Below are 25,843 nucleotides of genomic sequence, written 5' to 3' on the forward strand. Positions count from 1 at the left end.
AGGACGAGATGTACCTGGGCCAGGGGACCCATTACAGACAAACAAGGCTGTTCCACTCGTGTGCTTGGTGCACCATGGGGAGCATGGCATTGAGGAAACTAAAGGATAAAACCAACCAGTTTTATAGGAGACAAGAGCTGCGTCAGACTGTCTCATCTCAAAAACTGTAAGCTACCCAAAAGTACTTAAGCCTTTTTAATACCAAATAAGCCTCATCAAATGAATTATGACTAATCTAAATAAATAACAAAAATAAACAAATTATATAAAAATACTTTGAGCCCATTTAAATTAATTGTGCACTCTGAGGGTCCGTCACCATGCCTGCTACCATAGAGATGTCATTGTTTTTTTCTAAAATGTTCCACAGTATTACATTAACTTTATTTATCTTTCATGAAGGCAAGCAATGGATGTCGCCAGAACCAGTTAGAGGTCAGATCTGTGGAAAGGCGACCCTGTTCACAATAAGAATGCATGCTTTTCAATGTATTTTCTTTGCATTAAACATACCTGTGATTGAATAAATGAAGATGTTTAAGGCCGTACTGTGAAACATTCCAGGCAAAGCAATAACATCTCCATGGAGACAAGCAGGTGACAGACCCTTCACCAGAAAAGTTACATAGTGCACCTTTAAATGACAACCTACTTCAACAGAAGATTGCACAATAATTTGAAAACAGAAAAAAAGGTTAATTACTTTTGATTTAGATTTAAGTAATCCTTCCCTGAACAGCTCAATTGCAGGGATTACTACATTAATTTGTAAATCTAAAGTTCTTAACCACATTGCAGTGTGAATGCTTGTGTAAGCCTTGTTAATAAAAGTTCTTCACTCTAAAATCCACGCGCCTAGCAATAGCACAATGGCAACTGTCCAGGGTGTATATGGCTCTGGGCTCAAATTGTCTGAGACTGACTGAAAAAAGCGGGAAACATGTCAGTAGGAAAATTTGAGCTCTTTCTGTCATCTCTGACTCATTCAACACTTAAAAACAACTCCTGGCAATGAGCAGCATGGAAAACCTTCACAAGTAGCATCCATTTATGAGGATGTTGACGTAGTGATAAAGCAGCCAAAAGAAGTCATGGTGCTGTTTGTGTCTGTCCTAAGTCTGGATAAATGAAGAGGGTTGGGCATCTGATATAAACAAAACCACAGATCATATTTATTCTACTATAATGTCCATGTTTACACTATTTTCTGATCTATATTATAATGTTTCGTCTTCAAAAACAAACCTGGAGTTGTGTTTTGTTTCATTGGCACATGTTTAACACACAAATCCTGCATATTTCGGTCTTCTCTCAAACTGAAAACACTTTGTTCCACCTTGTGATGTCATGTGGTAATACAGGAAGTGCTCCACCGTGTTTTTAAACTCCGTACACATTCACTAGAATCACTTGGATGATTTCAGCCCTGGAATTGACCATCTCTACTGAACTAAAAGTAAAAGGAGCTGTTAACTTGAAAACTATCGCTACATGACACCAGAGGATGTAATTTTGAATGAAACAAATGTGTGAAACAAAACACGACTCAGGGTATGTTTTTGAGAAGTTAACAGAATTATAACATGGCTTAAAACTTTAAATATGCACTATATAACATTCCTTTGCTTTTCTTCATAGACATATAATTGCTTTGCCTGGAAAGTTCCACATTATGGCTGTAAACCTTAATGTGTAATTGAATAAATGCAACCTAATAATAAATGCAAAAACATTTCCATGGAGAGAAGCTAGACTCTCTCTCACCAGAAAAAAGTGACATAATGTAAATACATTTCTTTAAAAAATATATATGGGAAGACAAATTATCTCCATACTATACCAAATAAACATGCATAATACTCCATTTTGGTCGCCTGAGGTAAAATAGGTAAAAATCTTCCAATTAACTTAGTCTTGGCCAAGCCTAGGTCCGGATCTGGAGATGGCTCTTGACTACAGACTGTATAAAAGAAGTGGACTAAGCGAGTGTGACGTCACCCATAGCGTTCAGCGCTGCTCAAAAGAGGCTCGAGATGCCCACAATACAAGAGTGAATCTGGAGTCAGGATCTATGTTATGAATAGGATATTTTTGACAGACAAAATAGCGGGAAAAAAAATAAAATCTGGATCATGTAGAGCGGGTTAATACAAACATGTAAAGACCAAAATGATGAGGCTTACTGCAGCAGTTACAGAGAGAGGAACGACAAGATCGTAAAGTAAGTCAGTTGGAGCCAGGGTCAGAAGGAACCGGAAGAGCCTCCTGGCAAACTTCCTATTTGGCACACGGCATCTAGCACGTTAGCTATGTGCACTCATATATATGGTCTATGAACTTGACAGACGGCCCCAGCAGCATTGAAGGAAGGGTCAAATGCTGAGAATGAATTTCCCTCATGGGGGATCAATCAAAGTGCACCTTAACCACTCATTCACACTTTTAGTATTTTTCCCACTTATATTCATAACAATGGCTGGAGACAATTGTTTAGCCATTATATTTAGATGTTTCTTACTGAGAGCGGTGGGTTTCCATCGTCCTCCACAGTGACAGTGAGGAGGTATTCATCTTGGCGTTCCCGATCAGGAGGGGCAGGGCGTGTCACCATTTCCCCAGTAACACGGTCCATGCGGAACGTCAGGTCCTGGTTTCCGGAGGTGATGTAATAAAACAACATGGCGTTTGGCCCGATGTCCCGATCAGTGGCAATCACGCGGAGAACAGACGTGCCACCTCCAACGTTCTGAAAATACAGTGACATCAGTGCTGTGTCAGAATATATAACGGCTGAATCGGAAAATGTATGTTTTTAAAATGCTTAATTTGACAGGACAATAAACTAATTGGATTTAAAGTAGACTCAACTTATTGTTCAGTATATAATAGCTGGAACTATATATTTTTGAGCAGAATTATGTTCCAACTATGAGGAAACTAACAGAATCAATAAATAAATAATAATAATAAAATCAATACATAAAAGCAATACTAAAAAATTTTATAGATAAAAACAATAAATAAATAAATAAATAGAATACACAGAAGACCACACAACTCATGATGTATTAAAAGCCAGAGAATAAAAATGGGTCTTAAAACAAGACTTAAAACACTCCACTGTGGGGGATGTTGGGATGTGGGGAGACAGAGCGTTCCAGAGTTAAGCACCACGAACTGGAACTGGCTCTCGGACCTCAGAACACATGCTGGGGTGTAAATCTGGATGAGGTCTGAGATGTATTGTAGGGCCAGTCCATTCAAAGCTTTAAAAACAAATTATAAAATCTTAAAATCAATTCTAAAATTAAAAGGAAGCCAGTGCAATGACGCAAGAATTGGGCTAATGTGATCGCGCTTTTTGCTCCCTGTTAATAAGTATTATTATAGTATTATTATATACTGTTATATTGTATTATATATTATTATAGTGTATTATTTGCTCAAATTATTAAATCATCTTTATAATATGAATATTGAGGTGACTGATGTCCCACCTCGCTGATGCTGACGTTGTAGCCCCTCTGGCTCTGGATCACTGGAGCGTTGTCGTTCACGTCCAGGATGTTGATGGTGAGAGAGTGGTCCGTGTATCTGGGAGGGGCACCATTGTCTGTGGCCCTCACCTGCAATGACATTATGTAAAAAGGTGGAAAATTATTCACTACAGAGTTTGAGATTGTGTTATTACACCTCAAGGAATTTTCAGTTAATCTAATGTTTAACCAGAGGAGATTTGACGATGCTAAATACTACATTTAGTGTTGACTGATCCTGTACTGACCTTGAGTAGGTAGCGGTCCACTGACTCTCTATCCAAAAAGGCGTTGACATAGACCTCTCCATACGTGTGGTTGACCGTCTTGATTTTGAACACGTCCTGCATATTCCCAGCCACCAGAGTGAAGTTTACCTGAAAGACAGTACAAAAGGAGTGGGAATTTTGGCCAGTCAATGTCAGTCTAGCATACCGTAAACACAAATGAACAGGATTTTCTCAGGGTAGATTATATTATATTCTTTCCAGGCATATGATCATGATCTTACAATGGTTTTTACAAGCAAGGTTTAAGACAGTCAGTATAGAAAGTGTGGTTATTCAGTGGGTCAAATACGGCACAATTGATTTTAACATTAAGTTACATTCATCTAGGGCTGTGCATTTAATCAAATAAAATATTGATTCAATAGTTTTAAACAGCGATTTTAAAAGGAGAGATCTGCAGTCAGTGAAAGCATGCATTTGGAGTTCAAACTTTGATACATTCTTTCTTTTATGTTCATACAATTTATACTGTAAGACATTTTCATACACTGTTAAAAGAAAAAAAATGGAACTGAAAATTCAATATGAGGACTAATATGTTTTTTTTCCCATATTTCCCAGGCCAAATTGTCAAAGCTGAGAACGATATTCTGATTACTGCTTGTTTCAAAGTTCACAAGTCTTATTTCAGTGGGGATTTTATGACGTCTGGAATGAGTCACAAAGTAAATTCACTGTAGCTCAGCATGTAGCTTAAGAAAGGAAACACGCTTGCTCTTGCATAATGTGAAACTTAAATTACTATAGTTTCTTACCAGGCCGTTCAAACCAGCATCTTTGTCTCTGGCCAAAACCACGGCGACTTTCCTGCCCATGGGCGTGTCTTCAAAGATGTCCACGGACGTGTCGGACGTGATGTCAAACTCTGGGCTGTTGTCGTTTTCATCCAAGATTGTAATAGAAACCTACGAGAACAACAGGTTTAAAAATGTCTACTCTGAAATGTCCTTAAAGCTACCATCCATGATTAGACTGGCCGACCCACCCATTTCGTTCTCACATAAAACCACCAGATACTATCTACATCACTGGAGTCTAATAGTGTGACAGAAGAAAACCAGAGAGCACAGGTGAGTCTAAACATAGGCCAGGTGAGGGAGAGGGGAGCAGGGTTCACATCTGCCATTGATTGGTTTAAAAAATCTATGAAACTTACAGGTGGTAGCTTTAAAGGTATACCTAGCAGCACTTGATTTTTACTGTGTTAAAAGTAGGGGAAAAAAATAGCTAATTAAGTGGTCCAAAGTTATTTCTCACTTACCTCTTGCATTTCATATTTACCATAATTAGTTTACTTTTAGAGACAAGTGTGGAGTTTTGCTGCGAGGGCTACACTAACAACTAGCATGCCAATGGATACTTCCTGATTCTTGAAAAATAAAATGCTTTCAATGCAGACAACAGACTTATTTTTACCTCAGAAGCTCCTTATATATCTGCAATGGGGCAAGACACAGTACAGAGCCTTTACCTTTATGATTTATGATGGACCTTAATGATTAATTGCATTTTGTGTTTATTTATTAAGATTCCCATTCCCTATACGTGAGGGTCAGCTTTTCAACTTGCCCATTTAAAAATACTTTAAAACTTATAATTTCATATACATACCTTAAATAGACATACCTTAAATGAGCATTTCTTGCTGTAACACTTAAACAATGCAGCATAATTTAAACTGTAACATATGGTATGGACACACAACAAAAAAACTCAATAAACTTTTTACTGTAGAAAGCATTCTTACCTTCTGTAAATCCATGAAGCATGAATGAAAAATGAATGCTGTTAAGTTTTCTATAAAGGCAAACGCAGTACAGTGAAGCATAATTAAAATAAAAATGATGGAAAATTAGTGTATTTTAAAAAAGCACGCACCACAGTTGAGTCCTTTTTAGGTCCTCCATCATCTGCGACAACTGTCAAAGTGTACGTGTCTCCTTTCTCTCTGTCCAGCAGGCCTGTCACTGTGATTCGACCCTACAAATGCACAAACTATTAGATCATTCTCTCATAATTATTTCATTCAAGATCACACATTTCCCCAAAAGTTAAGAAGCAGCATTGAACAGCAGAAAGAACAAGAAAAGTCAGTATTTCTCATCTAAAACTTCAAAGTAACAGGCTCTTTGATCAGCTTACAGCCATGCAGCAACAAGGGAGCCAAAATCACTGAGCAGTGAGGAGGTGTTATCCAGTTACACTGTTGGTAATAGAAAGAGCAGAAACTATGGACTTTGAAGCTGCAAAATCAGATGTATATAGTTGAAATGCATTCTCTGTAGCAAGTACCAAAATACAAAATACAAGTAGCAAAATACCAAGTAAATTATTAATATGCCATTTAAGACAAAACTGCGTCCTTAGTGCAAAAACATAAATATCATCTTATATTTTTGACAGTGGGTGGAACAAGTCACAAATCCCAAAAGACCAGATTAGAGATAAAACAAAACATAATTAATTTTTAAAAAAATCGACATATATCGTCCTATATTCCCTTTTTCATTTTTACGATTTGTACCAGGGCTGAATTATTTGTGGAGAAAAAAATGGAATTGTGATTTTTCTGACAAGCATTGCGATTTTCCTTCCAGAAGAATTGAAAAGAGACTGAAATATGAACTGACAAACTAATAAAAGAATCACATTTCAGAACATGTTTTGTGTACTTAATGTGAGGCCCATTTCTGGTGTTATTGAATGTCCAGTGGTGTGGCTCAAAAACCATACAGCATGTTAAAATATCTATAATTAAAAAGAGTTACACAAAAAATATATGATGTTTGTGAAAAGGCTTCATTGCAATTGTTGTGGAATTGATTGCTTTTGAAAATAAAATGCTACAAAGGCTTGTTACACCGCAGGACAGCAAAAAGGCATTACACCCCCAAACGTCAAGCACAGATCTAAACTACAGGGTTAGAAGTTTTTATGCAAAATAGGATAGGATATTTTGTTTGTGGAGAAAATGGCAATGGTGATACTTAAAAACTGCAGCCGTTACAATAAAGTACAACCATTCAAATTGCGGTTTTGACTGTGATTAATCATGCATTCTAATCCTAATCATCCTAATTTGTACAACAGGTTTTACACTGTTATTCTGTTCATATTGTATATTTTGTATTTAGAATGCGTTAAAAAAATGCCATGTGTTTTATTTTTATGATTGCTTGTTTTTTGTTGCACCAAATTGCCAAGGTTCGTTCCTATTTTGTTCACTGAGAATGACAATAAAGATTTTCTCAATCTGATACTACAGTACTATTATATCATTGTTTTCTATCAAATTTTCATGACTTATTTTCAACAAAAGCCTCAGGCATTAGTTTCACACCAAATGATGATGATTATGCCACTCAGTAGCAGCCTAATGTCATGTAAAATGGTTTCAGATTAGAGATAAATAATACAGTTGGTTTGAACTTTGGATCAGAAATCGCAACATGTGTAAAAACCAGTAGATTTTTGCACACAAGATCAGAACTGTTGTAACTGTAAGCGAAAAATGCTGAAAAGTTAAAAAAGAAAAGCTATCATCACAGTAGCAGTGATTTAGTAATAGTTTGTGAGTCATAGGAGATTTTTTTTTTTTTTAAATCTTGCACATTTTCAAATCAGCAAAATTTGTACAACTAAATGAGACATGTACTACAGCAAAATTGGATTTTTAAGTTTTTAAAATATTTTAAAATACATACAAGCTCTATCTATGTAATTTAATAATTGTATATTGTTTAAAGGCAAAACTTCAACCTTTCCTTTCCTTAAATTTTTTACTGAGATGAAACCATTATGTAAATGTTACCATATCAATTCATTTAGTTACTGCAATCTTCAACATTACCTACAATTAACTATGTAATTAATAGAACATACGACTGGGCCATAACTTTAAAAAAAAAGCTATCCATCAGAAATGTGCTAAAATGTACTAGCAAAAGTTTTGGTTAAGGTTCAAGTATCACACAAATGTTAAAGGATAAATGTGAAACTACAATTGCAGAAATGTAGCTCTTGAATACTACTTATTTCTTTTCAGCTTTTATGCTTTTATTTAATTGCAGACAGTAAACTATTATTATTATTATTGTTATTATTATTATTATTAATATTTATTAATTAATTATTATATTTATTTTAGTGCTGTCATGCGATTAAAAACATTGAGAGATTAATTAATTATGATCTGTAATTAATTAATCTAATTAATCTCATTTTAATCTCACCTAAAAGTTGCTGAGAAAAGCCTTCAGTTTGAGGTATTTTCATTTAAATTCATTATTACATTATTGTGGCAGATTCAAAAGACTGATATAGATTAAAAAAAGTTGACTTTATAAAGTAATTTTTATTGTTTGACAAATCTCCCCAAATTGGTTGTTGAGCCCAAGTCTCCATGAATAAGAAACTGTTTGCTGTAAAGTAGCAAAGACGAGGAAATCTGAACATAATAACTTTTGTCTACTTAAAGACAATAAAAAGTCCAGTCTTTCCTTAACCATATTAAAAATTATGCTGAATAGAGAAATGCTTTATATATGAGATCACTGGTTTTAGTCCTGGTTTTAGTCCTGGTTTTAGTCCTGGTTTAGTCCTGGTTTAGTCCTGGACTGGGTTAGTCCCGGTTTTAGTCTTGGTGTTAGTTCTGGTTTAGAGGCGCACAGGAGGAAGCGCGGTTTACGCAGCGTACGCGAGAAAATGTACGCGGCGCACGGGAGCACGTCGGTGTCCGCGCAGTAACTATGGAAGGAAACGTGGTCCGCGCGTTCTCAGGTTAATGACGATGATGAAGGTGTGTGTTTGTTTGTGTGTGTGTTTGTGTGTTTGTGTGTTTGTGTGTGTTTGTGTGTATTTGTGTTTGTGTGTGTTTGTGTGCGTGTCCCCTCGTGTCGCAGGTCACTATAGGACAGTAGTGCAGACATCATGAGCCTATGCAGGTTGTTTTCACCAGTGACATTTAAGTTGTAGGCGATTTTATATTTGTTATTTTCTTTTATATTTCACATCGGGAGAATAATTTCCAAGACACGAATGTGTTTTTACCTGTGCACTGCTGCCTCTGTTCTACTGGCTCTTCGACCTCGTCCATTGTGCGACTGACGCCGCCAACGTTAACAATACGTTTACATCGCTCTTATTGCGCGCGTTTTGTGTGGGTTTCCGGCAATGAGTGGAATTACCGAAATAAAAAAATATATAAATGTGTTTTTTTTGTGTGTGTGTGTTGTTGTCCCAACAACACATAAAAACAGGTTTTATAATAAAGCAACTCGCATACAGAAACAGTAAAGTTAGAGATTAAAAATGAGATTAACGTGATTAAAAAACATAACGCGCTAAATATGACTGTAATTAATTAATCACAATTAACGCGATAATTTGACACCCCTAATTTATTTATTTTCTATGCACTTTTCTTCCCTGTTTTGACACTCACTGTGACGCTGTCGATCCTGAAGAGGGCCAGAGCCACAGGGGAAGTGTCTGGGTCGAAGCGGTAAGTCAGCTGGTTCAGATTGTCCGCAGACTGGGCTTGTACTTGAACAACCTCTGTTCCCGTGGCAATGTTTTCCCTCAGCGAAGCTTCGTAACCCGCTGAAAAGAACGCCACGGCCTCGTCAGCCTCGTTCAGCAGAGTGACATAAACAGTGCAGTAGCCTTTGTGAAACGGAGGGGCCTGATCTGTCGCAGAGATGTTCATTAAATAAGTGGTTTTGGTCTCGTAGTCCAGGTACTCCACTGTGGTGACCAGTCCAGTACTGGAGTCCACCTGGAACTTTCTATCGGCTCCAGACACGATGTCATAAGCTACAGCTCCTCCATCACCTGAAGAGAGATATACAACATAATCAACAAACACTAAAGCAGTAGGGATGCACAATATATCACAATCACATGGAAATCACTATTTACAAATATCAAAGTGTGTTTAGATAGATTTGTTTAGACTTCTAATAAGATTGTGTTGCGAAATCAGTTAAAACTTCTCTAAAATTGTAATGTTCAATGTAATTGCACATTGTATATTAATTTACAATGTGCAATTGCATTGAACATTACAATTTTAGAGAAGTATGAACTGATTTTACAACTAAATATTAATACAATAATACAAAATATACAAATAAAATAAAAAAATTATGATAAAATGGCCAATTATGTACCAATATTAAATACAAATTTGTCTTTTTAACTGTGGCGTCAATAGCAATGACCTATTTCCTTTTTGCATAACCAAATAAGGCTGAGTTGTATAATTTCTTCTTGCTGTGTTTTGTGTTTTGGAAATAGCTGGTCGTAGACTAGATGCGTCAAACAAAGAGGAAAAAAAAATCATAAAACAGGAAGCAAGAAGAGGAAGTCTGACAAGTGCAGCAGAAGTGTTAAAGCCAAGCTGAATGTCATGCATGTTTGAAAACATGTTTTTGATGCTTTAGATAAGTCGAGATTAACAAGAGATTTATTATTTATATAATATATGATACTGTAACTAAAACGTGCTTGTAATGAATTCTTTCAAATAATTATATTTCCGCACCTTTGTATTTAATTTTATGGTCCATTCACAAATTTGTGCTATATTTGAACCTGAACTGTGACATTTACAGGTGCATTTTAGCACATTACTGATGGACTGCTATCATCGTATGAATGTTGTCACATTTTAACTCCTCTAATGTGCCTCCTCTAATAACTGTATACAGACCAGTGTCGGGGTCAGTGGCTCGGACCACGATGACAGAGGTGCCGATGCCCGCGGTCTCCCTCAGGCTCAGACGGTTGTACTGCTGTTGTGTGAACACTGGCACTTCATCGTTGGCATCGTCCACATAAATGATCACCTGCAACAAATGAAAAGTGCACAATGTAACTATGTCCTGTTCGTCTTCACGGAGATGTTATTACCTGGACTATCTCACATTGATTCAGTTATAGATGTCTTTATTCCTAAAATAACCCTTGAAAAACGTGCATTATTACTGTCTTGATTATCATTATATTATTATCACGTGCCTTTCTTGGCAGAGAAGTTTAAATTCATACTGTGGAACCTTTCAGATAAAGCATCTAAGAATAACATCTCCATGGCAACAAGCAAAAGGGCGCACTCTGCTGCTTTTTTCAGAGGCATCACATACTGTTGCTGTGACGTGTCTGCTCAGCTAATTTAAACTGATTCTGGCTTAGAAGACAGGACCAAAATCTATTTAAGCAGCAGAGAGCATCAGAGACATGTCCAGATATAACACAAAAATACAGATAAGAATCTCCATATTATGCCAGTAACACATTTATCAACTGTTTGTTTATTGCTGGGACAAGGAAACCCCAAACCCAAAGAGTTGGAGAGAGAATCCACAACAAAACAGCAGACATTTTAGTTTATGTGTCTGTCCTTACCCTGACAGAGCTCCGCATGCTGCCCTCATCACTGTTGAACGCCTCCACCTCCAGCACATGAGAGCTGCTGGTCTCTCGGTCCAAAGCCCTGCGCCCTCGTGTGATCAGTCCGGTCTGGTTATTTATACTGAACCACCCGTTACTGTTCCCTGAAAAACATGAAGAATCAGTAGCCTTTTTATCATATACATACATTAAAGTTCACACAACAGTTTAGACTACAGGTAATTTCACTAACAAATAATTAACATTATTATATTTAAGAATTTAGAAACCTATCTTAACCTATCTTTTTCTATTTTATTTTATTTATTCTAAGGCTGCTCAATTATGGGAAAAAAATCATTGTCACAATTATTTTGGTCAATATTGAAATCACGATTACTCAAACAATTATTTTTAGATGCATTTATTCATTCAGTATTTTTCCCTCTCAAAAGAAAAAAAAAAAAAAAAAAACGGTCAAATTGAAAATTAATAAAGGCTTCAACTATGTACCTTAGAGCAGTTTTGCGATGTATAAAACATAAACGGAATAAAATACACTTTGAACATGAAATAAGGCATAGAAAAACATGAATGCATCTAAAATCAACAATATATCCAACTGTTCTAAATCTCTATATTAAAAAACAAAATAAATATACTTATTTATACAAAAATATCCCAAAATAAACTTTGTTAAGCTTCAACTCGATTATATGAGTTTGGAGATTGTGTGACACACAAATCAAAATTTTTAATCAAAATTTGATTAATTGCACAGCCTTAATTTATTTATTCAAGTTTATAATTTTGCTTCTAAGTTGAACACAGGCAGCAGATATGACTTATTGGCACTGTTACCTATAGAAACCAGGGCCAAACAAGGGCCAAACATGTCTAAATTGCACAATAGTTATGATGAAACTAATAAAAATAGATGACAACACCTCTATGCTCCTTGACTGACATAAAACTATAATAAATATCCAAATAAATATCTCTCCATATTAAGTAGGTCTAGTAATTAGAGAAACATAAGACTTGCAGAACGTTTTAGGTATTGCTCTTACCATTGAGGATTCTGTACAAGACTCGACCATTCTCTCCCTGGTCTGCGTCTGTGGCTTGAACCTGTAATTGCAATGACACATTTATTATAAAAAAAAACAGACCACATATATTTTAAAAACATTTTGACAGACATAGCATATCTATGGATTTCAGAGGGATAAAGAATGAGGACTGTTGCCATAGAAACGTATTATAGCTTTTGAATGGGCAAAGGTCTTCAAAATGTCACATAGGAAGCTGAAACCCCATGAAAAGAACACACTGAAATCCACTACAAATGGATTATAATTGTCCTGATTTAATACTGGTTTTAATCTAGTTTAATTCTGGTTTAAAAGATAGATTTGACCTGGTGTACTACTGGTTTAGATCTTATAAACCTGAGTTTCTGTCCAGTTCTTCCAATGATTTCACTGTATTCGTGTAAGTTTGGTTGTATCCCAGGGTTACTTTTGTTTTGTTATATGTTACAGTAATTTAAATGTGAACTGACATCACCGTAAATCAACTAATAAAAGTGAATACAATGCCTCTGTAAGCCAAGGTGACATGTGCAAACAACCATTTCCACTGAGCTGGGGTTCGCGTGACTCTGTGGTATAACACTTGTACACACACTTGTACCGGTAAGTTGTGAGGTGCTAAAAGTTGTGTTTAAAACTTGTTACCTCATCAAAAACACACCAGGAGATGCGTTTTGTTTCACTCACACATTCTGTCTGCATCTCCAAAGCTCTAAATCGGGGTCACCGCATTATCGCTCCTGACTGTGATGAGGAGCCAGGGTCGGGTCGGTCGTGTAACAGAATTGTATGACCCTGACGACGCAGATTATATTCTTTGAAAACCGCCACACTTTCTTTACATATCAGACAAATTGCACGGTCCTTACACTGAACAAAAAAAATATTGGTTGTCCACTGTTCTTTGAAAACTCAGCACTCTCTGACAACTTTTTGTACTTTAACACTCGCCATTGTGCTGTCCTTAACTGCACTACAGAACTCTGAATGTGCATTGACTGTCACTGTCTGATCTCGAGTCAGGTGATGAAAATTCTGCAATAAATGTAAATACGTCATATAATTATTTAAATATAAATATAAATACTTCATATAAATATATATTTTTTAATTGAAAAAAATGAAAAAAATCTGCAAAATACAAGTAATTTTAAAAAATAGGCCAAGATTTTTGAGGATTGCCTCATAGGGCCAGTTCAAGTGGTGGGGGGAGGAGGGGCTTGGGGGCCGGTCAGAGGGGCGTAGTTTTGGGTCTTAGTTTGATGACCCCTGCTCTAAATGCTCTGTACCACCTTGTGATGTCATGTAGTGGTAGTTTTCAAGTTAATAGCATACAAATTATATCGATACACTAATCTACAAATATCATAATCTTTGAAAATGCACTTTGACTGCCTTATTTTTAGCAGGCCAAAAATATTTTGATCCCAAATGATCCTAAATCATTATATTATGCCGCCTCTTTTATGTTGATAAAAAATAATAATAATATGGGCCATTAATAAAAAAGAGAGGGTGAAAAGGGACATGATATATTCATTCTGAACAGGAAAACCATGATCTCTTACACGTATTCACTAGGGATGTAACAATATTCAAATCTCTCTATACAGTATTTTCACGATATACATCCCATGGTACGATATTTATTGCGATATTTTGCAGACGTTAACAAAACTGTGACAATGCAACTTTTTCCTTCCTTTTTAAAATGCCTTGACAAGAATTTTGTTCTATCATAAACCATTAATTAAGATTTAAACATGCTTAAAAATTAGGATTCTGATTATTATTTGCATTACTTTTCATGTAGTCTAACCTGTAATGGAGCAAATAATCATGGTATATGTAGTTCACTCAGTTTGTTTTAGCGATGACTGCACCAAAGCAATGAATTTAAGCAAAGAGACATGTAATTCGATATATTGTGATGGCCCATGGTATTATTGTGAGACTTTTGACGATATGATATCACAATATTTCAGTTGTTACCTCCCTATTATTCACTCTAATTTAGATTCAGCAGAATAATAATTGCATACAGTAACAGTATACGGCAGTTAAGTACAGAGCCAATAATCATCATAATACAAATTCTTCAAAAAAATCATGCAGCTCTAATTTCATGGACTGCATTTTAATTCAATGCTTCCAGTCGATTAACACTTCTAAGCACTTCCTTGTTGCTCTAGAGCGGTTGCCACAGTAACCCCAGTTCTGTTTGGAAGAGAATTTTCCAATGGCACAGTCTCGGCTGTACTATCCACTGGCAAACGACCAAGAAAAAGAAAAAAAAGTGCAAAAAAAACTCAATTTGGACAGAGAGCTAGGCCTCCCAGACCACTACTGATAAATAGTGCAGTATGCTGGGCAGAGGCTGACTTGTCGGTGTCATAGAGTGGTACGTCCGGGGAGAGACACAGCTTCTGGCGCTGGAAGAGTCCACGCTGCACTGGGGACCAAAACCAAACCTGTGGCTATGCTTTCAAAGTGAATATTCAGTATCCACCAGTGAGTAGCATAGAAGCACCCGTCTGCAAGTGTGGTCAGGTAGGACACTGTGAACCATATGCACAGGTATCAGCAGATCTCCAGGGGCTTTCTTGGCGAAGTGTAAGAATTTCTATAACCTTTGTAATACTAGGTGAGGGCAACTTTATATTCCATATTTACTGCCACAACATGCAGGTAAGGCTGTACTTATTCTATAACGGAAGGAGAATATACAAGATAATTCATGTGTCCTTTCAGAAAGTGCACTCAAAGAAAACCAAAATGGACCAATTTAATACACCAACATGCATCATTAATTAAACCACACTTCATTATCATTATTAAATTCACATCTTGGCAATAACTATAGAAAGTATACATAAACACTTTTTAGCACATACTAGATAAGACGCAAAAGTAGAAATTAACTAAAATTTAAACTCAGGAAGAGTGAATACATTCATCATCATCCATACATACATCAAAAACAGACCTTGAGTTGGGTTTTGGTCCATTCACACATGTTTGTAACCCTGTATTTTTAGTCTATCTACATCTCCAAAAATCAAAATGCTCTGTGTTCCACCTTGTGATGTCATGAAGTGGTCATTTTCAAGCTAATTGCCAACTTTTACCTTTTGTCCAGCTGAGATTGGTAATTCCAGGGCTGAAATTATCCAACAATTCTAGACAAAGTGTATGGAGTTTGAAAAAACAAGGTGGAGCGCTTCCTGTATTACCACATGACATCACAAGGTGCAAAAAGTGTTTTCTGTTCTGTTTTAGAGAAGAACTCAGCTTAAATATGTAGAGTTTGTGTATGTTTTTGATAAGGAGACAACATTATAAAAAAGATCAGAAAATCAAATAATATGGGCCCTTTAATAAATATTAGGGCTGCACAATTTTGATTCAAAAACAAAACAAAAACAGTGATTAAGTGTGATTAAATTTGCAATCAGGATTCAGTTTACCTTTCACACACAAGAATCCAAAACAGTTCAGAACATGTTTGCAGAAATCTCAAACTCAGACAGGTCATTACCTTGTTTACAAAGGGTAATCTATTATTTATTTGTGCCAATTCATAATGAAATTTAAGTAGGCTAATATAGTTATGTTCATTTAAGTTATATTTCTCGAACAAAAAGAGTCTAACAATTTCATACAGGACTGGCAATACCATAAATATTATCCAACTATCACAGGTATTGGACAAACATAATAAAAACATGCTCAAAAAATTGTGACACCATTAATTTTGAAGTATTTTGAACGTATTTAAAAAAAAACAACATAATACAGTAGCCCGTGAGCCTCTCTTAGCCTGTTCCTCTCTCCTGCTCCCCCCATTTAAAGTAAAGGGGCCTAACTTCAGTCTCATTAGCTTTATAAAGAGATGTGAAGAGGGGAGGAGAGGGGAGGGGGGCTGGAGACAAGAGTGTGGGGGGTCAGATCTCAGAGTGATGAATGGGGTATTACACGCCAGACTGAACCATTCAGGACAAAAACAGGGGTGCACAAACTTTAAACCAAAGTTAGTGAAGAAGATATTGCAATCACAAACATATAAAACAAGCATTGGACTATTGTTCTCTATGTATTCTTGTGTGTAGGGTAAAAGTTTAGCTTGAGTTGAGTTGAAACAATAGAAAACACATTGCATCATTGGTTCATTACACCCCCTGCACCCCTTTTACTGCCCCTGTCCTCTCTTGGTTCTCAGCTTCTGGGAAAGTAGCACTTTAAGGGGGGAAAACAAGTGTGGACTGGAGCCACCAAGCAAGTCTGATTCAAGTTACTGGAACAGAGCAAGGTGCAAACTTTTGGAGTGAGTATGTATTTCTCATTGTGGTTTTTATGGTTATGAGATTACAGTGTTTGTGAATGCTTAAAATAAGAAATAGACAGTCACTCAGATGAAAATTACACTGCTTAAATGTCCAAAACCCTCAAGGGAGAGTGTGCATTTTGTGTCTATGGAAACCTGTTTGTTTACCATCACTTTGATGGTTGGCTATGGACATTTTAGGGAGTTGAAGTTAAAAGACTGTGACAAATGCATAACATAAATAGTAAGATATAAACTGTACTTTGTAATTTTCATCATTGTTCAAGAGATTTGTAGATTCACCCCAGGAGTAGAAGTGTATTTGCCAATGCAAGCTATCACTGCTGACTTGTCTTGTTGATTTCTAGTTTTGTTTTTAAGGGTATTTTAGTTCTTTTATAATAAAACACATTACTGTGTTCATAGACTTTTCTTTGAGACACAAATATTTGACAAACCTAGCACAAAACCTAACAACATCTCAGGTTTATTCTTAGTTTAGTTTGGGTTTGGCTTGGGTTTAAAAGGTCTATACTTTTAAAACAGAGTAGTACTTTTCTAGGTTGGAGCCTTTTCTATAATTTAAACAAAACTACTTCAAAATGATGTTTTTTAAAGCATCATGGCAACAGAAGGATTGTTTAACTGTATTTCGTCGTTTGGCTGTATCCAAAGACTACTTTCATAAAACATCACAGTAATTTAAACATGAACTGCCATCATACAATGCCCCTGTATCCTTCATATATTAATCAATCTATATAATAATTATCTCTTTACCATTACTTTAATGGTTGGCTATAGACATTTTAGGGAATTGAAGTTATGTGACTGTGGCCAATACATAACATAAAAAGTAAGATACAAACTGTGCTTGATGTTTTAATTTCTAATAATTTTCATCATTGTTCAAGAGCAGAAATGTATTTACCAGTGCAAGCTATCACTATTGATTTTTCTGTAAAGTTGTTGATTTCTAGTTTTGCTTTTGTAGGTATTTTAGTTTTCATAATTTTAGTTTTCATAATTAAGCACATTACTTTGTTCTTAGATTTTTCTTTGAGACACAAATATTTGACAAACCTAGCACAATCTCAGGTTTATTTTTGGTTTATTTAGCTTGGGTTTAAAAGGTCTAACATAGAATGGAGTAGTACTTTTCTAGTTTGGAGCCTCGAGTTATTCAGTTTCTACAATTTAAACAAAACTACTTCAAAATGATGTTTTTTTAAAGCAGAAAAGAAGAACTGTATTTCACAGTTTGGTTGTATCCAAAAACTACTTTTGTCAAACATCACAGTAATTTAAACATGAACTGTCATCAAACAATGCCCCTGTAACCTTCATTTATTAATCAATCTCTACATTAATTATCTCTATAGTGATAACTCTATAGCTAACTTAGGTAATTGCAGATTTTGTGTCTATGGAAACGTGTTTATTTACCATCACGTTAATGGTTGGCTATAGACATTTTAGGGAATTGAAATTATGAAACTGTGGCAAATACATCACATAAAAAGTAAGATACAAACTGTGCTTGATGTTTTAATTTCTAATAATTTTCATCATTGTCGTTGATTTCTGGTTTTGCTTTTGTGAATATTTTAGTTCTTTTATAATAAAGCACATTACTTTGTTCATAGACTTTTCTTTGAGACACAAATATTTGACAAACCTGGCACAAAACCTAGCACCATCTCAGGTTTATTCTTGGTTTAGTTTGGGTTAGGCTTGGGCTTAAAAGGTCTATAGATTTAATATAGAATAGTACTTTTCTAGTTTGGAGTCTCAAGTTATTCAGTTTCTACAGTGTAAACAAAACTACTTCAAAATTAATAACTATAGCTAACTCAGGCAATTGCAGATTTTGTGTCTATGAAAATGTGTTTGTTTACCATCATGTTAATGGTTGGCTATAGACATTTCAGGGAACTGAAGAACTTTTTGTAGATATTTTAGTTCTTTAATAATTATGAACATTACTTTGTTCTTAGACTTTTCTTTGAGACACAAATATTTGACAAACCTAGCACAAAATCTAGCACTATCTCAGTTTATTCTTGGTTTACTTAGCTTGGGTTTAAAAGGTCTAACATAGAATGGAGTAGTACTTTTCTAGTTTGGAGCCTCGAGTTATTCAGTTTCTAAAATTTAAACAAAACTACTTCAAAATTATGTTATTTTAAAGCAGAAAAGAAGAACTGTATTTCACAGTTTGTTTGTATCCAAAAACTACTTTTGTCAAACATTAACATTAATTTCTAATCATTTTCATTATTGTCGTTGATTTCTAGTTTTGCTTTTGTGGGTATTTTAGTTCTTTTATAATTATGCACATTACTTTGTTCATAGACTTTTCTTTGAGACACAAATATTTGACAAACCTAGCACAAAACCTGGCACCATCTCAGGTTTATTCTTGGTTTAGTTTGGGTTTTGCTTGGATTTAAATGGTCTATAGATTTAATATAGAGTAGTACTTTTCTAGTTCAGAGCCTCGAGTTAATCAGTTTCTACAATTTAAACAAAACTACTTCAAAAGAGATGTTTTTTTAAAGCATCATGGCAACAGAAGGGTCGTAGTTTAGTTGTAAAGAATACATTCGTCAAACATCACAGTAATTCAAACATGAACTGCCATCATACAATGCCCCTGTAACCCACATATATTCATTAAACTATATAATAATTATTTCTATAGTGATAACTCTGTAGCTAACTTAGGTAATTGTAGATTTTTATTTTCTATTCAAAGAAAATTTGTTATAAACTCTGACAAGCAGGTGCCTCTAGCTAAGCTCTCAGGTTCAAGAACACCATGTCTAAATTATTTCTACACTGTGTGGGTGGTATCTTTAATTTGTTTATTTGGGCCACCCAAAATGGTAAGAAAATTTAAAAAATAAGCAAAATAACTGTCACAACTAACAAGTGACTGAAAAATGATGCAGTATTGATTTTTTTGTTTGACCTCATTTTAACCTGAATAGTTCCACTGAGATTCTGATTCTCTTTTACAGAGGAGGACATGCCCTAAACAGGACTTCACTGTGCATGCTTAAGTGTCGAAAACATCACTTTGTTATAGACAGAGAACAAAATGAACCATAAACTAAATCCTATACCAGATCTAGAGAAAATAACACAGTCTGATAAAACAGAGCGGGTATAAGTGTTTAAAATATTACTGACATGAAAAAAAACAAAAACAAATTTGTCTCCATGGAGATGTTATTGCTTTGTCTCAAATGTTCTACGGTATGGCTTTAAACTTGTCTGTATCTTGCATTTATTAATTTATAGTTTGTTTATTGCTCAAAAATGACATTAAAAAGATCAAACACAAAATACAAAGACTCAACAGACCTGACTTGTAAACAGTTGGTCTGGTGGCACCTTTGCCAGGCTGGCGCTGATGCCTGTGAGTTCAGGCATCAGCCAATCAGCAAAAAAGCCATACATTCTGTGTTGGCAACGATTTCTGAGATCGAGGATTTAAAGCTGGAACAAAGAGAATGTTTGGTGAATTATAAAGTTATATAGTGAAGTTATATTACGGGATTTGTGAAAATCTTAATATATCAGTTAGCCCCACTAGCGGCGCATTACATACGTCACAACCAAATAGCAGCAATTGGTTAAATGAAAAAAAGGACCCGCCTACAGTCGCGTGAACAAAGTCTAATCCTGTGAGGTCAGAGGGTTTCTACGAAGTGAAACCAGCTGATGAATCAGGCTTGTACCACCTGCATGTCTCCACGGAAATGCTATAGCTATGTTCCACAGTATGGCATATAAGATACCTATCTCCATGGAGACAAGTAGATGGTGCCACAAGGCCAAGTTACAGATGGTGCTCATGGTGTTTTTGAGGAATAAAATAATATAAATATATAAAAAATGAAAATAGATTAGATTAAAAGGTTAAAGCCATACTGGGGCACATTCCAGGCAGAGCAATAACATCTCCATTGAGACAAACAGGTGACGAAACCCCACTTGAAAGGCTTGAGGGCTTTGAGGGCTAGATTTCAAAATGTAGTTGATAGATATGAAGACAACAGACATTAGTTTAGCTCTCAGGCATAGACAAAGTACGCCTAATCACACTGTCTGCTCTATGGAGTGGTCTATGGACTGGACTGTATTTGTGTGTGTGTGTGTGTGTGTGTGTGTGTGTGTGTGTGTGTGTTGGAGTCGCTGACTAATGAACTGCCTCTCTAACGAGCCATCCCCGCTCCACTGGCCTTTTCACAGCTTTCCTGGCATTTGGTCTTAAAAATAATTTCACGTCCCAATGTGTTCCCCTTAAACCGATAAGCCATGCTTTGTCTGCGCTGAATTAAGGACGATGACATTTACAAATGTTACTGTGCTGAAGATGGGGGCGCGCAAAATGAGAGGGGGGATAATTGGAGACCAGCTAGAAGAGGTGGGAGCAGTGTATTTTACAAGGGCCATTTTAATAAACCCAATTTGTTTTACGTTGAGGAAAGCCTGTCAAGCATTTACTGTTGTGTAGACCTTGATTTAATAACCACATAATTGCTGCAAATGCCAAACACTCGACACATGTGCGCGGAGAAGCAGTGGGCCGGGGTATACTGTACATGTGTATATGAATATTAATCTCAAATATGCTTACTCTGCTTGGTTAGGCCACTGACTCACAACAAAAGACCCCCTCACCCTCACATCAACGTCAGATCTGAAGAAAACATAACCTGTACTAAGCAAACTGGGCATGGTTCCAGAGAGAATTCTATTTTATACATTGCAGTAATAATCAGTTCAATCAATCAAAAAAAAAAAAAAAAAAGATTGAAGAGCATAAAAAGGTTTCCCCTGAAGCTTTAAAGAATGGGTCAAATGGACAAATGACTGTTTCACTGTCTGATTTTTTGGTCAAATCAACAACTTTTGTGAAGCCCTATGCTGTTGTGCAGTACATAACCTGTCTAATAAAACTTCAAAATTATGGCTTGGTATCATTAAGAAATTGCCGATACAATACATACCTCGATACATAGACCACGATACGATACATACCTTGATACAGTGAGCTTTCAATTCGATATGATATGGTTCAATAAAAAAATAAAGGCTAAATCATGGCTGTGATACTAAAAGTCTGTTAAAACACTTCTTGTGCGAAGTGAAAATGAAACACATACATTTTAATTCTAAAAACAGTGAATATGTTAAATGTGTCGCATAAACGAATTTCCTTCTTCTGAACAAACAACAAAACTGTAGCTCTTTAACAAAATAATTGAGTAAAATATACTAAAAAAATACTCTTGGCGATATATTGTTACAGCAGCCCTCGATATTGATACTGTATCAACATATTAAACAATGCCATATATCGATATTTTAATAGGTTTGCACACCCCCTAGTCAAAATAGTATAGTCATTTTAGTCTCAGTCTTTCTAATAATCTGAGCATGACTGCAATGGGGTAGCAGTAAGTCATACAAATATATCTATAAATGTACTGCGTAACTTTAATAGTGGAGGGTATGCAACCTGCTCGTCTCCATGACAATGTTAATGCTTTACCTGGGATGTTCTATTTAGCATTTAGGTTGTCTATACTGCGAAAAATAATATAAATACAACATTTTTCTGACCTAACCTGGTGGAGCCATTTTCCTGTCTCCAAAAAACATTTTCAGGTTTTCAATTACCTAATGTAAATAATGTCCTTTTCCTAGGTCTCCAGACAACATGAACACTACTGACCCAAGCACCAACATCACTTTCCCCACTGGGATAGACAACTCCACCCTGGCCACGCTGTCTAGCCTCCTACACACCTCCATTCCTCCCTCTCTTTCCCCCTCCTCTGCTCCTTCCTCTGTCTCTCCTTCCTCCACCCCTCCCTCTGTCCCATTCCCTCCATCTTACTCTTCCGACATTCACGACCCAGAGTTCACCATCATGATCGTTCTGGGCTTGTCTCTGTTTCTGGCCGGAGTAGCAGCCTTCGTCGTGGTGTGCCAGCCGTCCAAGGGAGATGGGGATTCTGAAAACGACAACTACGAGGATAGTTTCCGGAGCAGGAGCAAGTCGGGAGAGCCCCAACTCAAAAACTGGAAGAGGTTCGGTTCCTATCGCAGATCGTACAACGCTTCGTTCAGGCGGCCGCCGCACAGAAGACCAGAGAGTGTGAAACTGACACAACCGAAGGCGACGCAATGTCTCCGGCAAGAAGCCAACAAGGAGACAAAACAAACAACGCCGTGCATTTGTGATTATGTGACTGAAATTTGACTGGAATTATAAGGAAACGTCAAATTTATCATTCAATCTTTAAGTCTAGAACTGCAAATCGACCATAATCAGACTAGACAATCTGGCTACATACATCAATACCATAAATATCATTCAAATAGAAGGGTGTCTTGGGAAATTTTAATTACACTGGACAGATCTTTACTCCCTGAATGCATCAACCACACACCAGACTAATTATGATTCTCTTTTCAGTACTGACTATTGCAGACTCTTGTCAATTTTGCACAATATTTTTCATAAACACATGATTAAATGCTTGCTCGCAGCCTGATATAACCCAGGATCGAGAAAAGGATAGAATAGTAAAGGAGATTTTTCACAACACTCAACTGTGGTCAGAAGTTGTCTTGCAATCACACGTTCTAGATTGCATTTTTTTGTATAACCTTTCTTGTCAAATAGAACAGCTTTGGCAATCTGAGCAGGAGATGTTAACACAAGAATTCATCAAATACCTGTAGCCTGAATTATTCTATTAGCTACAAGTTGTCAATAACACTTACGGTGACACATTTGTAGGCCTGTCAAGATCACCTTATCCTTGAATACTTTACAGACAGAACAACTATTTTAAGGGTCAGTATGTATCATGGGCACTTTTTCCTTATACTAGTAGAGAAATTTGTGCCATTTTTCTGTATTACAACAAGATTATATTTGTAGAAGACTGAATAAATAACTTTAATGACTCATTATAGATACCAACTAACTACTTAAATGTGTCATTCTGCTATTTATTTATTGCAGCCAGTATATTTAACAATATTGTACTTTTAGGATATAGTTAGTGGCACAATTTTGTATCAGTATAATCATCTATATATTACCATTTAAAATTTGTTACTGTGACAGGCCTACACTTTTGCACTCTGTTCAATGTAGTTTGTTGTTTATTTGTATATTTTAGTTACTGCATAAGCGAAAGTCATGCATCCTGAGCCAAACTACTTGTATTTCTTATTTGTGTTTAGTTTTTCATCAGTTGTGATCATGTGTTTGTATAGATACCTGCAGGATGCTAGTCCCTGTGGGCACAGTCTCGAGGACACTGGTCTCGTAGCTGTTCTGGAGGAAGATGGGTCTGTTGTCATTGACGTCCTGCACCTCCACGAACACTGTGGCTGTCCCCGTCCTCCTGCTGCCAGCGGGACCATTGTCTTTGAGAGAAAAATACAAGTTTAAATGATCAGAGTTAATTAAGTACCACTTTATAATAACTACACCTAATTAACTTAATAAAGCATGAACAAAGGCTTCAAAATGAACAAATGGTTTACTGGCTTAGTGACTGCTTAATGATACTGTACCTGATTTTTACAGTCTTGAAAATGAGAAAAACAGAACTAGAGACCAGAGCAGAATTTTGCCGTGGCAGTAAAGCTAACAACTAGCATGCCAACAGTGCACCTCCTGATTACAGGCCAATAAAATGCTTTCTAATTTCAAACTTTGACCTCAAGAGCTTCTTACATCTCATATCTTTGCTCAAATATGTAGTAAAAAAATAGGGTACATTAAGTTAAGTATTATTAAGTTATTAAGCCTGAATCATTATTGATAAACTATTCATTCATTAAAGCTAATTAAGGTGTAGTTGTTATAAAGTGTAAACCTGTAATTATTATATGACTTAAGACAAGGGCTTGACAGAACGTGAAACGATGTAAACTGTAAATAGGAAAAAAAAAAAAAAAGACATGACAAGTGAATATTATCATTCTTTCACGGCAAATGGACTTAGCTTTTTTTGTTCAATAAACTTTGTAAATAAAATATAATAACCAAAAAAAAAATAAGAAAAAGTAAAAAATGTATGAAAGTTGAATCTTTTTTTTTTTTTCAGTTATGTTTTGCTTTATTAACCTAGTTCTTTCTCCATTTCTGTCCCACTGTGTTTCTTCATAAATTGGTCCATCAAATTAATTTCAACTTTTACAGTGTTTGACATATTGTGAATAAAACATGGCATAAAACTTGTCTGACAACTGCACTCTGCATTTACATACATTTAAAAAAAAATCGTCATTACATTATGGGCATCTGTGCTGCTACATATTATCATAAAACTGTGGTGCGTTTTCCAAATTAAGTCGTAGCTTAAAATGAGACAATCCCCTAAACAGTGTTGATGTCTTTGTCTGCTGAAAATGGGCCACTAATTCTGTCTCTTCGCACAGTTTTATACACGATTCGAGCTCGCTGTCGCCTCCAAAACAGGAAAACCTCAGACTTTTTGTTCTTTCTTTTCAAAAAGGAACAAAGGCGGTTGAGCAATGTTCTGAAATCACTCTGAAATGAGAAGCCCTATGTTGTTTCTATCATCGCAACGAGGAGGGCTTTGAAGATGGCAAAACAAATGAGCAAACAAGACCCATTATGATAAATACAAAGTGTGGACAGTGAAATGAATCTCAAAACACAGAGTTTTATCTTGGACCTCACCGATAGCTTCAATGATGAGTGTGTACGAAGCCTGGGTCTCTCTGTCCAGTCCAACCACAGTCCGGACTATACCATCCCTGAAGCCCACGCTGAATTTACCGTCCTGATTACCACCTGAAATGTACGTAAAACACATAATACGTACAATAAATGTATGCAGAACACTGTATGAAAATAAGTAAAGCAAATGCGCAAGAAGGAAACACAAAATAGGGTTAAAAGGAATGCACTCATGTTAAATTTGTTAAACTAAAAACACTACATCATGCAAAAAAACACCACAAAAAATTGGAATTTGGAACACTGTATGAAAATAAGGGTTAAAAGGAATGCACTAATGTTAAACTTGTTAAACAAAAAATTACACCATCCAAAAAACAACAAAAAACCTGAAATTGGAATCAAAATACAATTTCTTCTATTTTAATTGATGTTAAAAAGACAATAAGATGAGACAACAA

The 25,843-nt window shown here is 35.9% G+C and overlaps 1 protein-coding gene across 1 annotated transcript in view; it reads right to left on the reverse strand.

Annotated features, from left to right (window-relative positions):
- Window positions 1-25,843, reverse strand: part of cdh23 (cadherin-related 23) — a 328,046-nt gene that overhangs the window by 54,842 nt on the left and 247,361 nt on the right. The window contains exons 27-38 of the mRNA XM_055162881.1: window positions 25,383-25,496; window positions 23,949-24,097; window positions 12,289-12,349; window positions 11,234-11,382; window positions 10,539-10,674; window positions 9,270-9,658; window positions 5,705-5,806; window positions 5,574-5,576; window positions 4,582-4,731; window positions 3,785-3,913; window positions 3,498-3,626; window positions 2,519-2,746 (exon numbers count right to left, since the gene is read on the reverse strand). Of these exons, the coding sequence (XP_055018856.1) occupies window positions 2,519-2,746; window positions 3,498-3,626; window positions 3,785-3,913; window positions 4,582-4,731; window positions 5,574-5,576; window positions 5,705-5,806; window positions 9,270-9,658; window positions 10,539-10,674; window positions 11,234-11,382; window positions 12,289-12,349; window positions 23,949-24,097; window positions 25,383-25,496 (1,739 nt within the window). The remainder of the gene's footprint in view (window positions 1-2,518; window positions 2,747-3,497; window positions 3,627-3,784; window positions 3,914-4,581; window positions 4,732-5,573; window positions 5,577-5,704; window positions 5,807-9,269; window positions 9,659-10,538; window positions 10,675-11,233; window positions 11,383-12,288; window positions 12,350-23,948; window positions 24,098-25,382; window positions 25,497-25,843) is intronic.

The sequence above is a fragment of the Boleophthalmus pectinirostris genome, unplaced genomic scaffold, assembly GCF_026225935.1.
Source record: "Boleophthalmus pectinirostris isolate CB_2022bp ecotype Guang Dong unplaced genomic scaffold, ASM2622593v1 HiC_scaffold_5, whole genome shotgun sequence".
In the NCBI taxonomy this organism is placed as follows: Eukaryota; Metazoa; Chordata; class Actinopteri; order Gobiiformes; family Gobiidae; genus Boleophthalmus; species Boleophthalmus pectinirostris.